At 45.3% G+C, this 19,433-nt stretch overlaps 1 protein-coding gene across 2 annotated transcripts in view; it reads right to left on the reverse strand.

The window, feature by feature from the left end:
• The window catches only part of MYOF (myoferlin), a 185,007-nt gene that overhangs the window by 148,266 nt on the left and 17,308 nt on the right, over positions 1-19,433 (reverse strand). For both annotated transcript variants that reach the window (XM_074382594.1, XM_039465156.2), the window contains exons 2-3: positions 13,747-13,802; positions 7,150-7,241 (exon numbers count right to left, since the gene is read on the reverse strand). In XM_074382594.1, coding sequence (XP_074238695.1) covers positions 7,150-7,241; positions 13,747-13,802 — 148 coding nt within the window. The remainder of the gene's footprint in view (positions 1-7,149; positions 7,242-13,746; positions 13,803-19,433) is intronic.

Consider the following 19,433-nt stretch of genomic DNA (forward strand, 5'->3'; position numbering starts at 1 on the left):
TATGGGGTATGTGTGAGGATCAAGTGGGGTAATGAATGCAAAGGGCTAGGTGCGCTTGGCACATGCTAAGTCCTCATGAAGTGATGGTCATTGGCTGTCTGCAAAGAGAACTTTCATTTTTCAGCCTCTGGGAAAATCTTTCTCCTCTGACATTTCCTCTAAAAATAACATTCATGTTCCTCCTGTGACCAAGAGGCTCCTCCTTTCTCACCCTCATTCCTTCTGAATGGCTGGTTGGATGACTGTAAAGTGAGGAAGAAGAGAGTTCACACTGAAAAGGCCCACCCACTCCCAGTGCCTGAGGGTTGTGGTGGGTGTTACCGCCCGCAGGTGCTGAAGCCTGGGACTGTGTGGTCGGGTGTGGGCACGGTGCACAGCTGACCCAGGCAGCTGGGAACTGTTTGCTAACAGGCCGGGGAGCAGCAGATGCAAAGTGAGGGCTCCTGTTTGCACAGGCCATCTCCATGGCAACAGGAAAGTCAATAGGCAGGACATTCCTTAGAAAACCCTTCTGGCCCCACCCTGTGCTTCAGGTGAGGGAAGCGGTCCCACACTGAGCAGTAAGCAGATCCTCAAAGGCCAGAACTTCAGTAGAAAAAGCCAAAAAGAGCCCGGCGTGGTGGCGCGTGCCTATAGTCCCAGCTACTAGGGAGGCTGAGGCTGGAGGATCTCTTGAGCCCAGGAGTTCTGGGCTGTAGTGCGCTATGCCAATCGGGTGTCCACACTAAGTTCAGCATCAATATGGTGACCTCCCGGGAGTGGGTGACCACTAGGTTGCCTAAGGAGGAGTGAACCGGCCCAGGTCAGAAACGGAGCAGGTCAAAATTCCCATGCTGATCAGTAGTGGGATGGTGCCTGTGAATAGCCACTGCACTCCAGCCTGGGCAACACAGCGAGACCCCATCTCTTAAAAAAAAAAAAAAAAAAAAGTCAAAAAGAAAATCTGGGCCCAAAATACACAAATATTTTGAACAAACATACAGCTTATTCCCAGACTTTAAAAAAAAAAATGTTTGTTTCTGAAATATAAAGGTAATTTGACCAAGGTGTGTGCATTGGTTAGTTGGTGGAAACTAAACCAATGATCATTATTCCCAGCTGAGGATGGGGAGGCACACTGCTTAGCAGAAGAGCAGAGGCGATGGAGGGGCAGGAAATCATGCCTTGTTCATTACAGAGCTGAGGCAGGGTCGGCCTTCCACTGCAAGACAGTAAACTATGCAGTGGAAGCTGCAGGACAGAGAGATAATGTTCTAATTATTAATACAAAAAAAAGCCAAAAATACCTCCTCCAATGACCTGGCCATAGGGCCTAAAATTCCCATCTTGTTCACTCCTTCAAGTAACTCACTGATGGCCTTCAGTTCAAAAGTCAGTGCTACTGGGAAATTAACTATTAGCAGCTGTTATACCAACACTTGATGAATTTCTCAGAAAGCACCTTGAAGCAGGGCTTTGAAGGACTGAGCCACAGGACAGGTAAGTTTTGTACAGGAAAAAAAATGGCAGAGTGTGCAAGGTGTGGCTCAGAGGGCAGGCCTCAGCAGGTACCACCGCGTGCGCAGCAAAAGTCAGGGAGATGGAAGATGGGAGGAGGGAAAGATTGAAAAAGTAATCAAGACCAGCTTCATAACTGGCCGAGAATTTACCTCTGTTATGCCTAAAAATTCTGGTCATCATAATATCAGAGTAACCCTGTGCTCATTTGGTCTTTTTTTTTTTTTTTTTTTTCCTCACTCAGTCATCAGGGCTGGAGCACAGTGGTGTGATCTCAGTTCACTGCAATCTCTGCCTCCCAGGTTTCAGCAATTCTTGTGCCTCGGCCTCCCAAGTAGCTGGGATCACAGGTGTGCACCACCACACCCAGCTAATTTTTGTATTTTAGTAGAGATAGGGTTTTGCCATGATGACCAGGCTGGTCTTGAACTCAAGTGATTCACCTGCCTCGGCCTCCCAAAGTGCTGGCATTACGGGCATAAACCAGCACACCTGGCCTCATTTGGTCTTTATACTCAGCAGGCAGCATAACACCAAGTATAACATAGCTCAGCATGACTCATGGAGCCCCTGAACCTTAGAAGGACCCTCTTAGAACAGGACCCATCGTATTTTCTTTGTTCAAAATTATGCCTGTCATAGGTTCACAAAAATATGAAAATGTCCAGATTCAGATGGACTGTACATGAACTCTTATCTCTAGAAATGCACACAAATGCCTGAAATGAGAGCCAGGGAGAGCCTTAGGGTGGGGGCTTGTCCTTTCCCATCACTGTTGTCCTCTGAGGGCTGCACTGTGTTTTCAATATGTTTGCAATAAATATATAATGGTCTCCCAGTATTGTTTTCCTGCTTCCTAACTGGTTCCTGCCTCCAGCCTCTCCACAAAAAGCCCAAGTGATCCTTTTAAAATATGTCAGACCATAAGCAAAACTTTTAACGGATTCCTATCCCACTTAGGATGAAATCCAAAGCCCATGCCTCAGCCCAAAAAGCTGCACACATTGTGGTCTCTCTGACCTCACCAACTTCCCGCAGTCCCACCGCTCCCTGTGCCCCAACCTGACTGGCCTCCTCACATTCTCCAGCACCCCAAGTGTACTCCTGCCTCAGGACCTTTGCACATGCTCTTCCCTGCCTGGGATATTCTTCCTCGATACTCCCCAACCCCTCAGAGAACTGCATGGCTCAGTTCTTCATTATATTAGGTTGGTGCAAAACCACAATTACTTTTGCAATTATATTTACGTCGATGCTCACTTGTCACCTTATCACCACCTCACATAAAACTGGATCTTCCTTCCTTGCTACCCTTGACTACTTTCCCTTTTCCTCTGATTTTCTTTTCTTTTCTTTTTTTTCTTTCTTTTTTTTTTTTTTTTGAGATGGAGTCTTGCTCTATTACCCAGGCTGGAATGCAGTGGTGAGATCTCAGCTCACCACAACTTCCACCTCCTGGGTTCAAGCTATTCTCCTGCCTCAGCCTCCTGAGTAGCTGGGACTACAGGCATGCGCCACCATGCCCAGCTTATTTTTGTATTTTTAGTAGAGACAGGGTTTCATTATGTTGGCCAGGCTGGTCTTGAACTCCTGACCTCATGATCCACCTGCCTCAGTCTCCCAGAGTGCTGGGATTCCAGGCGTGAGTCACTGTGCCCTGCCCTGATTTATTATTCTTCATGGGATACAACGGTTTCTTCTTTAGTCACATCACTTCATGGTACCTGACACATTATATACATATTTTTTAGTGTATTTGTTTATTTTATGACTTTCTCTAAGTATTGAAACCTTCAAGAAAGCAAGGACTTTAAACCATAGATGAGAGTTTTAAGGCCAGCCCATTGCCATGCTAAAATAAATAAGGCACAAAATGAGGAAGGCCTCAACCAGGCTGGTGGCTGTGGGCCTGCAGAAGAAACACATACATAAGCACAGACTATGGAAAGGAGGAAAACATAAGATCTGGCGACAGACTGGATAAGATATAAGAAGGAGCCAGGTGTGGTGGCTCACACCTGTAATCCCAGCAGTTTGGGAGGCCGAGGCGGGAGGTCACCTGAGGTCAGGAGTTCGAGACCAGCCTGGCCAGCCAACATGGTAAAACCCTGTCTCTCCTAAAAATACAAAAATTAGCTGGGTGTGGTGGCACGTGCCTGTAATCCCAGCTGCTCAGGAGGCTGAGGCAGGAGAATCACTTGAACCCAGGAGGCTGAGGTTGCGGTGAGCCAAGATCATGCCATTGCACTCCAGAAGAGCAAAACTCAGTCTCAGGAAAAAAAAGAGAAAGAAAGAAAGAATGAATGAATATGCATCGGTCACAGGGGCATTGGTCAGCAATGGAGAATGGTAAAAAGGATCTCATCAAAGGCAAATATGGGAGTGCCTATCAAAGCACTGTCCAGGGAGTAGATGTCTGTGCAGACTCTTAGTCCAATGCCATTAAGCAGAATACCCCAATAACTGGAGTGACCATCTAATTTACTGTACCCCTGTAATCCCAGCACTTTAGGAGGCTGAGGTGGATGTATCAGTTGAGGCCAAGAATTCAAGACCAGCCTGGCCAACATGGTGAAACCCCATTTCTACTGAAAAACACAAAAATTAGCCAGGTGTGGTGGTACATGCCTGTAATTTCAGCTACTCAGGAGGCTGAGGCACAAGAATCACTTGAACCCAGGAGGCAGAGGTTGACCTGAGCCGAGATTGCGCCACTGCACTCCAGCCTGGGTGACAGAGTGAGGCTCTGTCTCAAATAATAATAATAATAATAAAAATAATAATAAAAACAATTTACCGTCCAAACCAAGCCATGTTGACAGCAAAAGAGGCATTATTAATCACTGTGCTAGGACAGTAAACCAGGACTGTCCCAAGAAATCAGGGCATGTGACCACCCTAGCTCAACTAATTCATACTAATTTTTCACTCTCATTGCAGCCTTCAGATTATACCAGATGCACCTAAGATATACATTTAAAAATGTACTAACATAACTGAAAACTGAAATGCTTCTTACAATTGATGTAGGCATTAAATATCAGGCTTCTTTTTTTGGGGGGAATGGGGAACCAAACCTGTTATTAACTTAATAGTATATCTTATAAACAATAACATCTTGTAAGCAAGGATACAAAGTAATTTGGTTTCCCATGTGGTATGACTTAAAGGAAATTCATGGATTGGAGGGTAGAAATGCCCTCTCATGCGGAGGTTGCGGTGAGCCGAGATCGCGCCATTGCACTCCAGCCTGGGTAACAAGAGCGAAACTCCGTCTCAAAAAAAAAAAAAAAAAAAGAAATGCCCTCTCACTAGGCAACTGATTTCCACAAGACGGAAAATAAGTAGGTATTCTGGTTTTAAACATCAGTCTCAGCCAGGCACAGTAGCTCGTGCCTGTAATCCCAGCACTTTGGGAGGCCAAAGTGGGTGGATCGCCCGAGGCCAGGAGTTCAAGACCAGCCTGGTCAACATGGTGAAACCCCGTCTCTACTAAAAATACGACAGTTAGCTGAGCATGGTGGCACATGCCTATAATCCTAGCTACTGGGGAAGCTGAGGCAGGAGAACTGCTTGAACCTGGGAGATGGAGGTTGCAGTGAGCCAAGATCGTGCCACTGCACTCTAGCCTGGACAACAGAGCAAGACTCCATCTCAAAAAACAAAAAACAAAAAACAAACAACAGCATTAGTCTCTTGTGAACTTGGTTAGCTTGAATTGGTAACATAAGACTGAGTCTACGTCTACAAGGCCAAAGTCCAGATCCTGGCCTAGGGTGAATTTATTAATACTAAGGTCATTCTGTCCCACAGGGACGTGTTTGGGAAGTCCCCCACCTTTACCTGGAGGACAATCCTTGGTGTCATCACAGGCACCACCGTGACCCTTCCCCTTGTGAAAAAAAGGAGGCAGTAGGGTCAGGAGTCTGGTTTAGGTCTGTTGGGATTAAAAGGCAAAGGAGCCGGGCGCGGTGGCTCAAGCCTGTAACCCCAGCACTTTGGGAGGCCGAGGCGGGTGGATCATGAGGTCAAGAGATCGAGACTGTCCTGGTCAACATGGTGAAACCCCGTCTCTACTAAAAATACAAAAAATTAGCTGGGCATGGTGGCGCATGCCTGTAATCCCAGCTACTCAGGAGGCTGAGGCAGGAGAATTGCCCGAACCCAGGAGGGAGAGGTTGCGGCGAGCCGAGATCGCACCATTGCACTCCAGCCTGGGTAACAAGAGCGAAACTCCGTCTCAAAAAAAAAAAAAAAAAAAGAAATGCCCTCTCACTAGGCAACTGATTTCCACAAGACGGAAAATAAGTAGGTATTCTGGTTTTAAACATCAGTCTCAGCCAGGCACAGTAGCTCGTGCCTGTAATCCCAGCACTTTGGGAGGCCAAAGTGGGTGGATCGCCCGAGGCCAGGAGTTCAAGACCAGCCTGGTCAACATGGTGAAACCCCGTCTCTACTAAAAATACGACAGTTAGCTGAGCATGGTGGCACATGCCTATAATCCTAGCTACTGGGGAAGCTGAGGCAGGAGAACTGCTTGAACCTGGGAGATGGAGGTTGCAGTGAGCCAAGATCGTGCCACTGCACTCTAGCCTGGACAACAGAGCAAGACTCCATCTCCAAAAACAAAAAACAAAAAACAAACAACAGCATTAGTCTCTTGTGAACTTGGTTAGCTTGAATTGGTAACATAAGACTGAGTCTACGTCTACAAGGCCAAAGTCCAGATCCTGGCCTAGGGTGAATTTATTAATACTAAGGTCATTCTGTCCCACAGGGACGTGTTTGGGAAGTCCCCCACCTTTACCTGGAGGACAATCCTTGGTGTCATCACAGGCACCACCGTGACCCTTCCCCTTGTGAAAAAAAGGAGGCAGTAGGGTCAGGAGTCTGGTTTAGGTCTGTTGGGATTAAAAGGCAAAGGAGCCGGGCGCGGTGGCTCAAGCCTGTAACCCCAGCACTTTGGGAGGCCGAGGCGGGTGGATCATGAGGTCAAGAGATCGAGACTGTCCTGGTCAACATGGTGAAACCCCGTCTCTACTAAAAATACAAAAAATTAGCTGGGCATGGTGGCGCATGCCTGTAATCCCAGCTACTCAGGAGGCTGAGGCAGGAGAATTGCCCGAACCCAGGAGGGAGAGGTTGCGGCGAGCCGAGATCGCACCATTGCACTCCAGCCTGGGTAACAAGAGCGAAACTCCATCTCAAAAAAAAAAAAAAAAAAAAAAAAAAGGCAAAGGAGACATTGAGATGGAAATGGGGCTGCAAGTAACACTTGAATGAGATGTGCATGGGCCACAAATAATCAGAAGCAGCAGCGATTTGGGTTGTATATAGTATTGCTACAGTTCAGATAAACTACCAGACGTAGGAAATGTCATTAAAGAAGTTGCAGGCATGTGAAGAGGCTTTACTCCAAGCAAGTTTGGTAGACTAGGGGTGGCTCGGTGTTTGCAGCCTTTCGGGAAAAAGTGCTGAGATGGATAAGCCACATCTGCTATTGGCTCAGAAAAGAGGGGAGCATGGAATTAAAGCACATTTATATTGGAAGTATTACATATAATACATTATTAAAGATGTGTCTCTTCAACAAAATAAACAACAGTGAGAGGGTAATACATAAAATGAGAAAAACAGTTGAAAATGACTTACTTATTTTGTCCAATTGTCTCAAAATCTTTCACAATAATCCCAAGGGAAGATGAAAAGTCCAGCGGAATACCCCTCAAGTCAAACTCCAAAATCTGTTCACAGAAAGGTTTTGAAAAGAAAAAAAAAAAGGCTGTTAAAGGAGCAGAGGTTACTAAGATGCACAGTGCTACATGGTGGGTCGTTATTCTCACCAAGGACAATCTTTTGAAGTTAGGCAGAAATGATTAAATTCTAAACCTGGGAGAGAGATCCAAGATGGCTGATCACTAGCAACTCTGGGATTGTAGCTCCCAGTGAAAGCACAAAGAACGAGAGGACCCCACACCTTCACATGAATTCTTGTTGCTCACGCACCAGGAGATTCCCAGCAGAGGAGCCCCACGGGTCGCCAGCGCGACTCTTGTGACCGGCGAGGCAGTTTTGCCGGCGCCTTGGAGCGTCGGTTCTTGGTGCAGAGTCAGAAAAGCACCATCAATCTTAACGCCGCTGATTTAGTCGGTGCAGTGGGTTGTTCAGATTTCGGCGCTGAGAATCAATAAGTTGGACGTCCACTCAGAAACCGAATTACAAAGACGGTAATTATAAAGACCACAGATGGATAAATCTACAACGAAGGGAAGAAAACAGCCAAAAAAGGCTGAGAACACCCAAGATCAGAACGCCTCTCCCTCAGCAGGGGATCACAGTTCCTCATCAGCAACGGCACGAGGCTTGATGGAGAACGAGTGTGTTCCAATTACAGAAGCAGGCTTCAAAACGTGGATAATAAGAAACTTCTGTGAATTAAAAGAACGTGTTCTAACCCAATCCAAAGAAACGAAGCACTTTGAAAAAAGGTTTGACGAAATGTTAACAAGAATACACAATTTAGAGAGGAATATAAGTGAATTGATGGAGCTGAAAAACACAATACGAGAACTACGTGAAGTATGCACGAGTTTTAACAGCCGAATTGATCAAGCAGAAGAAAGGATATCAGAGGTCGAAGACCAACTCAATGAAATAAAACAAGAAGACAAGATTAGAGAAAAAAGGATAAAAAGGAACGAGCAAAGTCTCCAAGAAATATGGGACTATGTGAAAAGACCTAATCTACGCTTGATAGGTGTACCTGAATGTGACGAAGAGAATCAATCCAAGCTGGAAAATACGCTTCAGATGTTATTCAGGAAAATTTTCCCAACCTAGTAAGGCAGGATAATATTCAACTCCAGGTAATACAGAGAACACCACAAAGATATTCCTCAAGAAGAGCAACTCCAAGGCACCTAATTGTCAGATTCACCAGGGTTGAAATGAAGGAGAAAATACTAAGGGCAGCCAGAGAGAAAGGTCAGGTTACCCACAAGGGGAAGCCTATCAGATTTACAGCAGATCTCTCAGCAGAAACCCTACAAGCCAGAAGAGAGTGGGGACCAATATTCAACATCCTTAAAGAAAAGAACTTTCAACCAAGAATTTCACATCCAGCCAAACTAAGCTTCATAAGTGAAGGAAAAATAAAGTTTTTTGTGAACAAGCAAGCACTCAGAGATTTCATCACCACCAGGCCTGCTTTACAAAAGCTTCTGAAAGAACCACTACACATAGAAAGGAACAAACAGTATCAGCCTTTCTAAAAAATACCAATAAGTAAAGAGCATCAGTATAATGAAGAAAAAACTAAAACCCATCAGTATGCTGCATCCAGACCCATCTCACATTCAAGGATACACAAAGACTCGAAACAAGGGATGGAGAAAGATTTACCAACCAGAGAGCTAAAATAAGTAAATAAAAAGCAGAAGTTAACAGTTTTTGCCTCTGATAAAATAGTCGTTAAAACAACAAAGATCAAAAGAAGCAAAGAAGGACATTCTATAATGATAAAAGGATCAATGCAACAAGAAGAGCTAAAGATCCTAAATATATATGCACCCAAAACAGGAATACCCAGACATACAAGACTAATAAAGAGACTTAGACTCCCACACAATAAGAGTGGGAGACTTCAACATTAATATTAGACAGATCAATGAGACAGAAAATTAACAACGATATCCAGGACTTGAACTCAGATCTGGAACAAGTAAACGTAATTAATATTTATAGAACTCTCCACTTTAAATACATAAAATATACACTCTTATCAGTACCACATAATATCAACTTAGAAGTTTAAACGAAATGTTGGTTGGCTCCTTGTTTGTTATTCTCTTCCCTCATTTTCTTTCATGTCTCCATTATTAAGGACAATTATAGGCATACCCATATTTAGACTGCATTCTAGCCCGGGCAATAAAGCAATGCCCTCATCCTCTCTCCCTCTTCCTCTTTCTCTTTCTTCCTCTTCTTTATTCTTTTTCTTATTCTTCTTCTAAAAAAAAAAAATACCTATCCTGATATAATACTGCCAAGTATGATTATATTTATCCTGATATAATACTGCCAAGTATGATTATACCTATCCTGATTTAATACTGCCAAGTATGATTATATTTATTTGGATATAATACTGCGAAGTATGATTATATCTGTCCTGATATAATACTGCCAAGTACTATTATACCTGTCCTGATAGAATACTGCCGAGTATGATTATACCTATCCTGATACAATACTTCAAAGTATTATTATACTTATCCTGATATGATAGTACAAAATATGATTATACCTATCCAGATAGAATACTGCAGAATATGATTGTTCCTTTGTAGGACTGATACCCCGGAAAAAAAAAAATGCCCTTGATTGACTTTCTTTTCTTTCCAATCTCACTTTCCCACCTTTAGCAGTGCTAAGATTATCTTTTTTTTTTTTTTTTTTGATTATCTCTTAAAAAAAAAAAAAGAATATGGGTTCCCAGGCTGGGTACAGTGGCTCACGCCTGTAACCCCAGTACTTTGGGAGGCTGAGGCCGGCGGATCATGTCAGGAGATCGAGACCATCCTAGCTAACATGGTGAAACCCTATCTCTACTAAAAAAAAAAAAAAAAAAAAATTCTAAACCTGAAGGCAGCTGAGGGGGCGGGAAAGAAACCAGACATCCACTTAGAGGACCTGTGGACAACTCCTGACTTCCTGTTTCCTAGGCTCTGTGGCTTCAGCCAGGTCACCACACCCCTGCCTCACGCTCAGAGAACTGGACCCAATGCCCACGACTGCTGCAAGAATGAAATGTAGGGTGTATGTGAAAACATCTTCTCCAGTGGCTGGTTTAAAATTATCTGCTCTTCTTAATCCTGCTACTCTCAAACAAAGAAGATGAATGATCTAAGCAAATGTTCTCTAAAATGCCCCTCCTTTTAAGTTCCACCATGGTTGGTCAATGCTGTAATATACCGACCTTTCTGGGTCTCTCATTTTAATGCAGTAAGTTGCTTTCTAATGACAAATGTAAAAAATAAATAAATAAAGCATCACTGATGCCTTTGATTAATTAGGTAATAAATGAATTAAATACTTTAAATGATGACTTGATCCTTCTTGCAGTGGGCTTGGTATGGAAGGGCAACTTGTTTTAGAACTTCTAAAAACAAGTTTTGCAGAACTTAAAAAAGTTCTCAGTCTCCTCAGTAGCTGGGATTACAGGTACACACCACGATGCCCAGCTAATTTTTGTACTTTTAGTAGAAATGGGGTTTCACTCTGTTAGCCAGGCTGTTCTCGAACTCCCAACCTCAAGTAATCCACCCATGTTGGCCTCCCAAAGTCCTGGGATTACAGGTGTGAGCCACAGCCCCTGGCCTCAAAGCTTCTATTAGAACACACCCAGGCTGGGAATGGTGGCTCACACCTGTAACTCCAGCACTTTGGGAGGCTGAGGCAGGAGGACTGCTTGAGGCTGGCAGTTCAAGACCAGCCTGGGCAACATAGTGAGATTCTGTCTCTAAGAAAAATATAAAAATCAGTAGATTGCAGTGGTATGTGCCTATAATCTCAGCTGCTTAGGAGGCTGAGGCGGGAGGATTGTTTGAGCTCAAGTGATTACAGCTGCAGTTAATTATGACTGTGCCATTACACTTTAGCCTGGATGACAGAGCAAGACCCTGTCTCAAAAAAGAAAAAAAGAGCTGGGCACAGTGGCTTATGCCTGTAATCCCCAAGGCAGGTGGATCACCTGAGGTCAGGAGTTTGAGACCAGCCTGACCAACATGGTGAAACCCCATCTCTACTAAAAATACAAAATTAGCCAGGCATGGTGGCGCATGCCTGTAATCCCAGCTCCTTGTAAGGCTAAGGCAGGAGAATCACTTGAACCTGGGAGACGGAGGTTGCAGTGAGCCGAGATCGCACCATTGCACTCTAGCTTGGGCAATAAGAGTGAAACTCTGACTTAAAAAAAGAAAAACCCAGCATGAGCAATCCCAGTGGGTTTGAGGTTGACATTTCATTTGGGTTTGGTTTCAGTTATAAAACAGTTTACTTGGTAAAACATTTGCAATATGAAAGTAAAGAAAAAAGTGTTGGAAACAAAATGGAATAAGATGGCTGATTCCCTGCAGAGGGTATGCCAGCTCATGGAAGAACACATCTCTCTGCCGTCAGTCACGTGGCTTGATCTCAAATATAAAGAGACGAGTTGGGATGATTCAAAATCTGAAGTAGGAAGCACCCTTATGTAAATGTACTTTTTATTTGCTTTATTCTTGGAGCTCTGTGTCAGGTGCTAGGAATCCACTGTGACCAACCCAAGGAGCCTCTTGCTCTCATGGAGCTTACAGTCCAGCTGGCTGTGCTCTGGGTTCTGGGGAAATTACATATAAGTGGAATTCCCTCTCAACCTGCCTGAGACCTGCCGGGCATTTCAGAAAGGCATTAAAAAGGCCGGACACAGTGGCTCACACCTGTAATCTCAGCACTTTGGGAGGCCAAGACAGGAAAATGGCTTGAGCCCAGGAACTCAACACCAGCCTGGGCAACAGAGCGCGATGTAATCTCTACAAACATGTTTTAAAATTAGCTGGGCATGGTGGTGTATATCTGTAGTCCCAGCTATTCAGGAGGCTAAAACAAGGGGATTGCTTGGGCCCAGGAGATCGAGCCTACAGTAAGATATGATTGAACCACTGCACTCCAGTTTGGATGACAGAGCAGACCCTATCTTAAAAAAAAACAAAAAACAAAAAACAAACCAAGGCATTAAAAAGTTTTTTGTTTCACTTCATTCAAGGATAAGGTCTAGCCAGGCACAATGGCTCACACCCATAATCCCAGCACTTTGGCAGGCTGAAGCAGGTGGATCACTTGAGCTCAGGAGTTCAAGACCAGCCTGGGCAACATGGTGAAACCCCATCTCTACAAAAAATGAAACAATTAGTCAGGTGTGGTGTGTGCTTGTGGTCCCAGCTACTCAGGAGGCTGAGGTGGGAGGATCACCTGAGCCCAGGAATTCAAGGCAGTATTGAGCCTTAATCACACCACTGTACACCACTGTACTCCTACCTGAGGGAGACCTTGTCTCAAAAAAAAAAAAAAAAAAAAAAAAAAAAAGATAAGGGTCTATTCTTTATCTCATGGAGATACTAAAACTAGTGGGGAGAGAAAGCAATTTGCAGTGGGTGGAGGGAAGCCTTCATGGATTGGTGACTTGGTGAAAATAACAAAGACATTCATTATTGTTCTTGTCCAGGCAGGTTTGACCCAGCTTTTGAAAAACACAATGGAGCTGGCCATCAACTGTTAAAAAGTTAGAGTCTCATGAATAATTGGGTGGTTTAAAAAAGAGAGAGAGAGAATAGGAAAATCCTACTCAGTGGGAAGAATTAAATTTTTTCACATATTTGTGAAAATATTAAACACTAAACTACTTCTAAACTAGATCTAAGGTCAACAGTGGGGGGAGATAAGTGAGTTATATGTATTCAGTAGAATATTACACAGTCATTAAAATACTTTCAAATTGAATAATATGGGCGTATGTTCAGGATATAATAGAAAACGTAGGAGAGGAAATCATTTGCTATATGATGCTAGTTTGTATTTCAGATGTCATATTTTATTAAATATATTCCTTTAATAAACACTTACTGATACATCACAGATGTTAATAGTAGTTTCCTCTAAGGAGTGGGACCCAAGTTAATTTCTTAATCCTTATCTGAAGTTTTCAAAAATGTCCACATGAAGCATATTGGACATCACTTTTATCAACACAAAAATAATACATGTCATTACCCAGCTAGACACACAGAGAATCATGTGATACAGTCTTGATTTGTCACATGCAGACATGTTTTTAATTATGAGGCCTTCCTGCTGAGGCTCTGGAGATGACCTAATCCCATCCTTGCTCTACACATGTGCCCCAGATATGCAACATAAGTGGACCAAGTTCACACAGCAAGCTCCTGGCAGTGCCAGGTAACAACTCGACTCTCCTCCTGCCAGTCCAGGCTCCCCTTGCCATACCACGGCTGTACAGGAGATGGCTGCTGGTGAGCTACTCTCCTTGAACTGCTCTGCTCTCTTGGTGAACACAAAGGAAAATGGAGTGGGTGGGGGTGAAATGTAGAGACTCTCCTTCCAAAAGGAAGAGGTAACCTCTCACCCAAAGATAGAACAATCAAATACAGCTTATCTGCTAAAACAAAGTTGAAAAAACAATGAAGACGTCACCTCATTCCAGACAGGGTTCAATTCATTATCAACTTTCTTTGTTTTCTTTTTCTCATCTGCAAAAGAGATAAAGGAAGAGATATCAATCATTTATAAAAAATTAAAGAGCATGTGGCATTCATTGATTCTAAGAACATTACCTGGCCGGGCACGGTGGCTCACGCTTGTAATCCTAGCACTTTGGGAGGCTGAGGTGGGTGGATCACCTGAGGTCAGGAGTTCAAGACCAGCCTGGCCATCATGGTGAAACCCCATCTTTAGAAAAAAAAAAAAAAAAAGCCGGGCGTGGTGGCTCAAGCCTGTAATCCCAGCACTTTGGGAGGCCGAGGCGGGTGGATCACGAGGTCGAGAGTTCGAGACCATCCTGGTCGACATGGTGAAACCCCGTCTCTACTAAAAATACAAAAAACTAGCTGGGCGTGGTGGCGCATGCCTGTAATCCCAGCTACTCAGGAGGCTGAGGCAGGAGAATTGCCTGAGCCCAGGAGGCGGAGGTTGCGGTGAGCCGAGATCGCGCCATTGCACTCCAGCCTGGGTAACAAGAGCGAAAACTCCGTCTCAAAAAAAAAAAAAAAAAAAAAAAAGAACATTACCTGAGGATTTACTTTACTTGCACCCACATTTCCCCATTCATCTGCTCAGGATGGGCACGAGCCACTGCACCTGGCCTTTAATTTAATCTTAACCCTAGGAGGATCCAGGCCAAGGTGATACATGGCTGTAATCCCAGCACTTAAGGAGGCCAAGGTGGGAGGATTGCTTGAGCCCAGGAGTTCAAGACCAGCGTAGGCAATATAATGAAACCCCATCTCTACAAAAATACAAAAATTAGCTGGGTGTGGTGGCACATGCCTGTAATTCCAGCTGAAGTGGGAGGATCCCTTGAGCCCAGGAGGTCAAGGCTGCAGTGAGCCAAGATCACACCACTAACACTCCAGCCTGGGAAACAAAGTGAGACCCTTTCCCAAAAAACAACAACAACGGCAAAAACACTGCTGGGAGATATGTATTACTATTTTCATCCCCCTTTCACAGCTAAGGAAACTGAGAAGCTGAGTAACATATTCAAAGTTACCCAGTTGGCCAGGTGCAGTGGCTCACACCTGTAATCCCAGCACTTTGGGAGCCCAAGGCAGGCAGACAACTTGAGATCAGGAGTTCAAAACCAGCCTGGCCAACATGGTGAAATCCCATTTCTACTAAAAATACAAAAATTAGCCAGGCGTGGTGGTGGGCACCTATAGTCCCAGCTACTCGGGAGTCTGAGGCAGGAGATTCACTTGAACCCAGGAAGTGGAGGTTGCAGTGAGCCAAGATTGCACCAGCGCACTCCAGCCTAGGGAACAGAGTGAGATTCAGTACCCCCTAAAAAAACAAAAAACAAAAAACAAAGTCACCCAGTCAATAAATGGTACTGCTAGGATTTGAGACCCAGGCAATCTCACATTGGTGGCCACACTTTGAGTCATTCCTCAGCCATTGCTTCTCTCCTGCTGTGGAATGTAGGAGGCAGTGGGTTTTGTTTCGTTAATGTCACATTGCTTTGGCTCCCAGCACACAGCTGCCTGTGGGACTAACCACCTCATTCTTCCAAGACCTCAGCATAGCAAGGCTGTGAGTCATGGCCCTCACTCTGCTAAGCATTAAGTTTTCCACTTGAGAGGGCAACACACAGCCCAATGGCTCCCTTCCCGTTTCAGCATGCCCTACTTGTCGGCTCGTGCCCAGACCTATACTGGCTGGTTCTGCCTGTGCTCTTTCTAGCGGCCTCCAGAGCCCCTCACTGCATCTGACTCTGAGGTCACCTAGAAGCTGTCCTGAAACTTCCCCTCCCACACTTCCATTTTCGCCCCACCCATCCCTCTCCTCATCCGACATAAACTCCCAGCCCTCCTCTCTGGTTCCAGTATAAGGAAGTGCTCTTGAGAGAAAGAGGAGCCGTGCAAAGGATTTTTTTTTTTTTTTTTTTTTGAGTCTCGCTCTGTCGCCAGGCTGGAGTGCAGTGGTGCATCTCATCTCACTTCAACCTCCGCTTCCCGGGTTCAGGGGATTCTCTGCCTCAGCCTCCCAAGTAGCTGGGATTACAGGTGCCCACCACCATGCCCGGCTAATTTTTGTATTTTTAGTAGAGATGGGGTTTCACCATCTTGGCCAGGCTGGTCTTGAACTCCTGACCTTGTGATCCACATACCTCAGCCTCCCAAAGTACTAGGATTACAGGCGTGAGCCACCGCGCCTGGCCGAGGATTTTTAACTTAAATAGAACTAGACAAAATGGTTTCTGTGTGTCATTATAACCACTCTCTCTACAGAACATCTCTAGGTGCCAGGCTGTGCATTCTACCACAGTATCTCTAACCACTGGGACGATTCTTCAAGGTAAACGTGGTCATTTCCATTTCTCAGCCAAGAAAACGGAGAGTAATTAACCTGCCTACGATCATACAACTAATACGGAAACAGCACCAGATTTTGAACTACAAGTCTCTGGCTCCAAAATCTGTGTTTGTATGTCTTTGCCACCATGATACAGTACCTTATTGCAATGCTAATGTGTGATGGGCTTGGCATCTTGGAAAATGTCCATATGGAAGTTCACGGTCACATTCCACGTTATCCTGAAACTCTCTAAGATTATTTGCTCTAATACACAAAATATTGCCTCTGTGAGTTTTCCTGCAGGAAAGAGCTCATTGTTCTCATCAGATTCTCAAATGTGTTAGTGACCTTGAAAAGGTTAGGAATCCCTGCATTCAATAAGCATGAAATAGTACCACCCATCTCCCTCCACCTCGCCGCTGCCCCTGCTCCCATAACCAGGGCTTGGTGGGTGAGAATTGAGTCATGAAGGTGTGCATCTGGACCCTGAAACCATGGTAGGCCTTCATGAAGGAAGATGGGCAATTCCAAGAAGTCCTAAGAAGAAGGGAAAGCAAGGAGAAGGCGCCAAATAACGCCTAAAAACTGGGCACCCGGGCTTGGGATAGGATTTGCATCACTGCAAGACGGCCCTGAAGCAAAGTTCCAGTCTCCAAGTCCCCAAGACTCCAACCAGGGAGCCAAGGCAGGAACAAGGGCCCCAGGGAGCCTGCAGAAAAAGCCAGCACTTGTCAACATGACACAAGTCCCAAGCCTGGTTCCTGACCTAGGAAACAGTACAAGGAAGACACGCAGCAAACTACCTTCATGCCGAGCCTGGGACCACGGATCCTCTCTGCCCTCAGGAGGGACAGGATTGTTCAAGGGTCAGCAGCTGGGGAGTGTGAAATGATTCATTCGTTCATTCATTCATAAACATTTGTTAAGCATCCACTGTGTGCCAGTAACAGGAAGCAGAAGACTGTAAGATAGTTCTTAGTCTTAAAACATTCCACAGGCCAGGTACAGTGGCTCATGCCTGTAATCCCAGCACTTTGGGAGGCCGAGGCAGGAGGATCACCTGAGGTCAGGAGTTCGAGACCAGCCTGGCCAACATGGTAAAACCCCGTCTTTATTAAAAGTGCAAAAATTAGCCAGGCACAGTGGCGGGCACCTATAATCCCAGCTACTCGGGAGGCTGAGGCATAAGAATCGCTTGAATGTGGGAGACGGAAGTTATCATGAGCCGGTATCACACCACTGCACCCCAGCCTAGCAACAAAAGTGAAACTCTGTCTCAAAAAAGAAAAAAGAAAGAAAAGAAATAGCGATTTCTCCACCATGCTCTTGCCTGTCTCTTTTCTTCTTTTTTAATTTTTTTTATTTTTGGGACAGAGTTTTGCTATTGTTGCCCAGGCTGGAGTGCAATGGCTCAATATTGGCTCACTGCAACCTCTGCCTCCCGGGTTCAAGTGATTCTCCTGCCTCAGCCTCCCGAGTAGTTGGGATTACAGGCATGCGCCACCATGCCTGGTTAATTTTTTATATTTAGTAGAGCTGGGGTCTCTCCATGTTGGTCAGGTTGGTCTCCAACTCCCTACTTCTGGTGATCCGCCCATCTTGGCCTCCCAAAGTGCTGGGATTACAGGTGTGAGCCACCGTGACTGGCCTTGCCTGTCTCATTCTCATCCTGAAGTTCCTTCCTGCCTATCAGAAGGGGCATACATGGAAATGATAACTGGCCAGCTCAGGCCAAGAGACCTCACAGCTCAGCTCACAGAAATGGTTCACTGAGTGAGTTCTTCCACAAACATTAATCGGCTCCTTCCTTCTTCCATCCAACAAATATTTGTGGAATAGCACTCGCCAGGCATTGAGCTGGGCACTGTAGGAGACATAAAAATACCCAAGACATGGTTCCTGCCCTCAGGAGGTCTAGTGGGGAGGGGAGATGTAGCTATAGGGGACTGATATAGAAAGAACTTCCGGCCGGGCACTGTGGCTCACGCCTGTAACCCCATCCATCACTTTGGGAGGCCGAGGCAGGTCGATCATAAGGTCAGGAGTTCAAGATCCGCCTGAACAACAGGGTGAAACTCTCTTAAAAAAAGAAAGAAGGAACAAAGAAAGAAAGAACTTCCGACCGGGCATGGTGGCTCATGCCTGTAATCCCAGCACTTTGGGAGGCTGAGGTGGGCGGATCACGAGGTCAAGAGTTCGAGACCAGGCTGGCCAGCATGGTGAAATCCCCGTCTCTACTAAAAAATACAAAAATTAGCCAGGTGTAGTGGCAGGCACCTGTAATCCCAACTACTCGGGAGGCTGAGGCAGGAGAATCACTTGAACCCAGGAGGCGGAGGTTGCAGTGAGCCAAGATTGCGCAGCTGTGCTCCAGCCTGGGTGACAGAGCGAGACTCCATCTCGAAAAAAAAGAAAGAAAGAAAGAAAAAAAGAGAGGACTTCAGTTGCTATCAGAGGGGTATCAATGCACAGACAAATTCAGAGGAAAGAAAGGTGACTTGAGGCTGTGTGCACAGAGGAAGCAGAGGCTGAGCTAGATGAGGACTGAAGGACAAGGAGAGATTGAAAACGTGGAGCCGGACGACAAGCTCACTCCAGGTAGACTCAACAGGGTGGGTGGGGCAGGCATGGAGGAGGGAGAACCAGTTAAGTCACATCTGCGAACAACCCAGGACTTAACCAGCTGGAACCAAAGAGTGCGGAAGTGGGTAGGGGAAAACTGGGCTTTGTGGGAAGGTTATGGTCACACTGTGAAGCTAGCCTGGTGCTAGGCTAAGCTTCATTTGGCTGATATAAGTACTTAAGGGAGGAGGGTATTAGAACCTGGATTTTATAACTTAAAAAAGTTTGTAACTCATGAGAAAAACCAAGTGGACCAACAATTCTCCTAGCCCATGTTCCTGAACACGATTCAATTGTGTGTTGAAATGAAAGGGGAGCAGCTGAGTCCAAGCAGATGCCAGTTAACTACAGACCAGGGGGAACTAATTAAGCAGAATTTCCTGCAGCTCCTGGCACTCTCTGTGTGAGGCTGATGCTAATGGCGCTACCTCTAGGAGACACTCACTGCAGGCAGGGCATTGCTAAGCCCCTTCCACCGTTTTTTTTTTTTTTTTTTTTTTTTTTGGACAGAGTCTCACTGTCACCCAGGCTGGAGCGCAATGGCACAATCTTGGCTCACTGCAGCCTCTCTCCTGCCTCAGCCTCCTGAGTAACTAGGATTACAGGTGCGAGCCACCACATCCAGCTAATTTTTGTATCTTTAGTAAGACAGGACTTCGCCATGTGGGCCAGGCTGGTCTCAAACT

Source organism: Saimiri boliviensis, chromosome 12 (assembly GCF_048565385.1).
Source record: "Saimiri boliviensis isolate mSaiBol1 chromosome 12, mSaiBol1.pri, whole genome shotgun sequence".
Lineage (NCBI taxonomy): Eukaryota > Metazoa > Chordata > Mammalia > Primates > Cebidae > Saimiri > Saimiri boliviensis.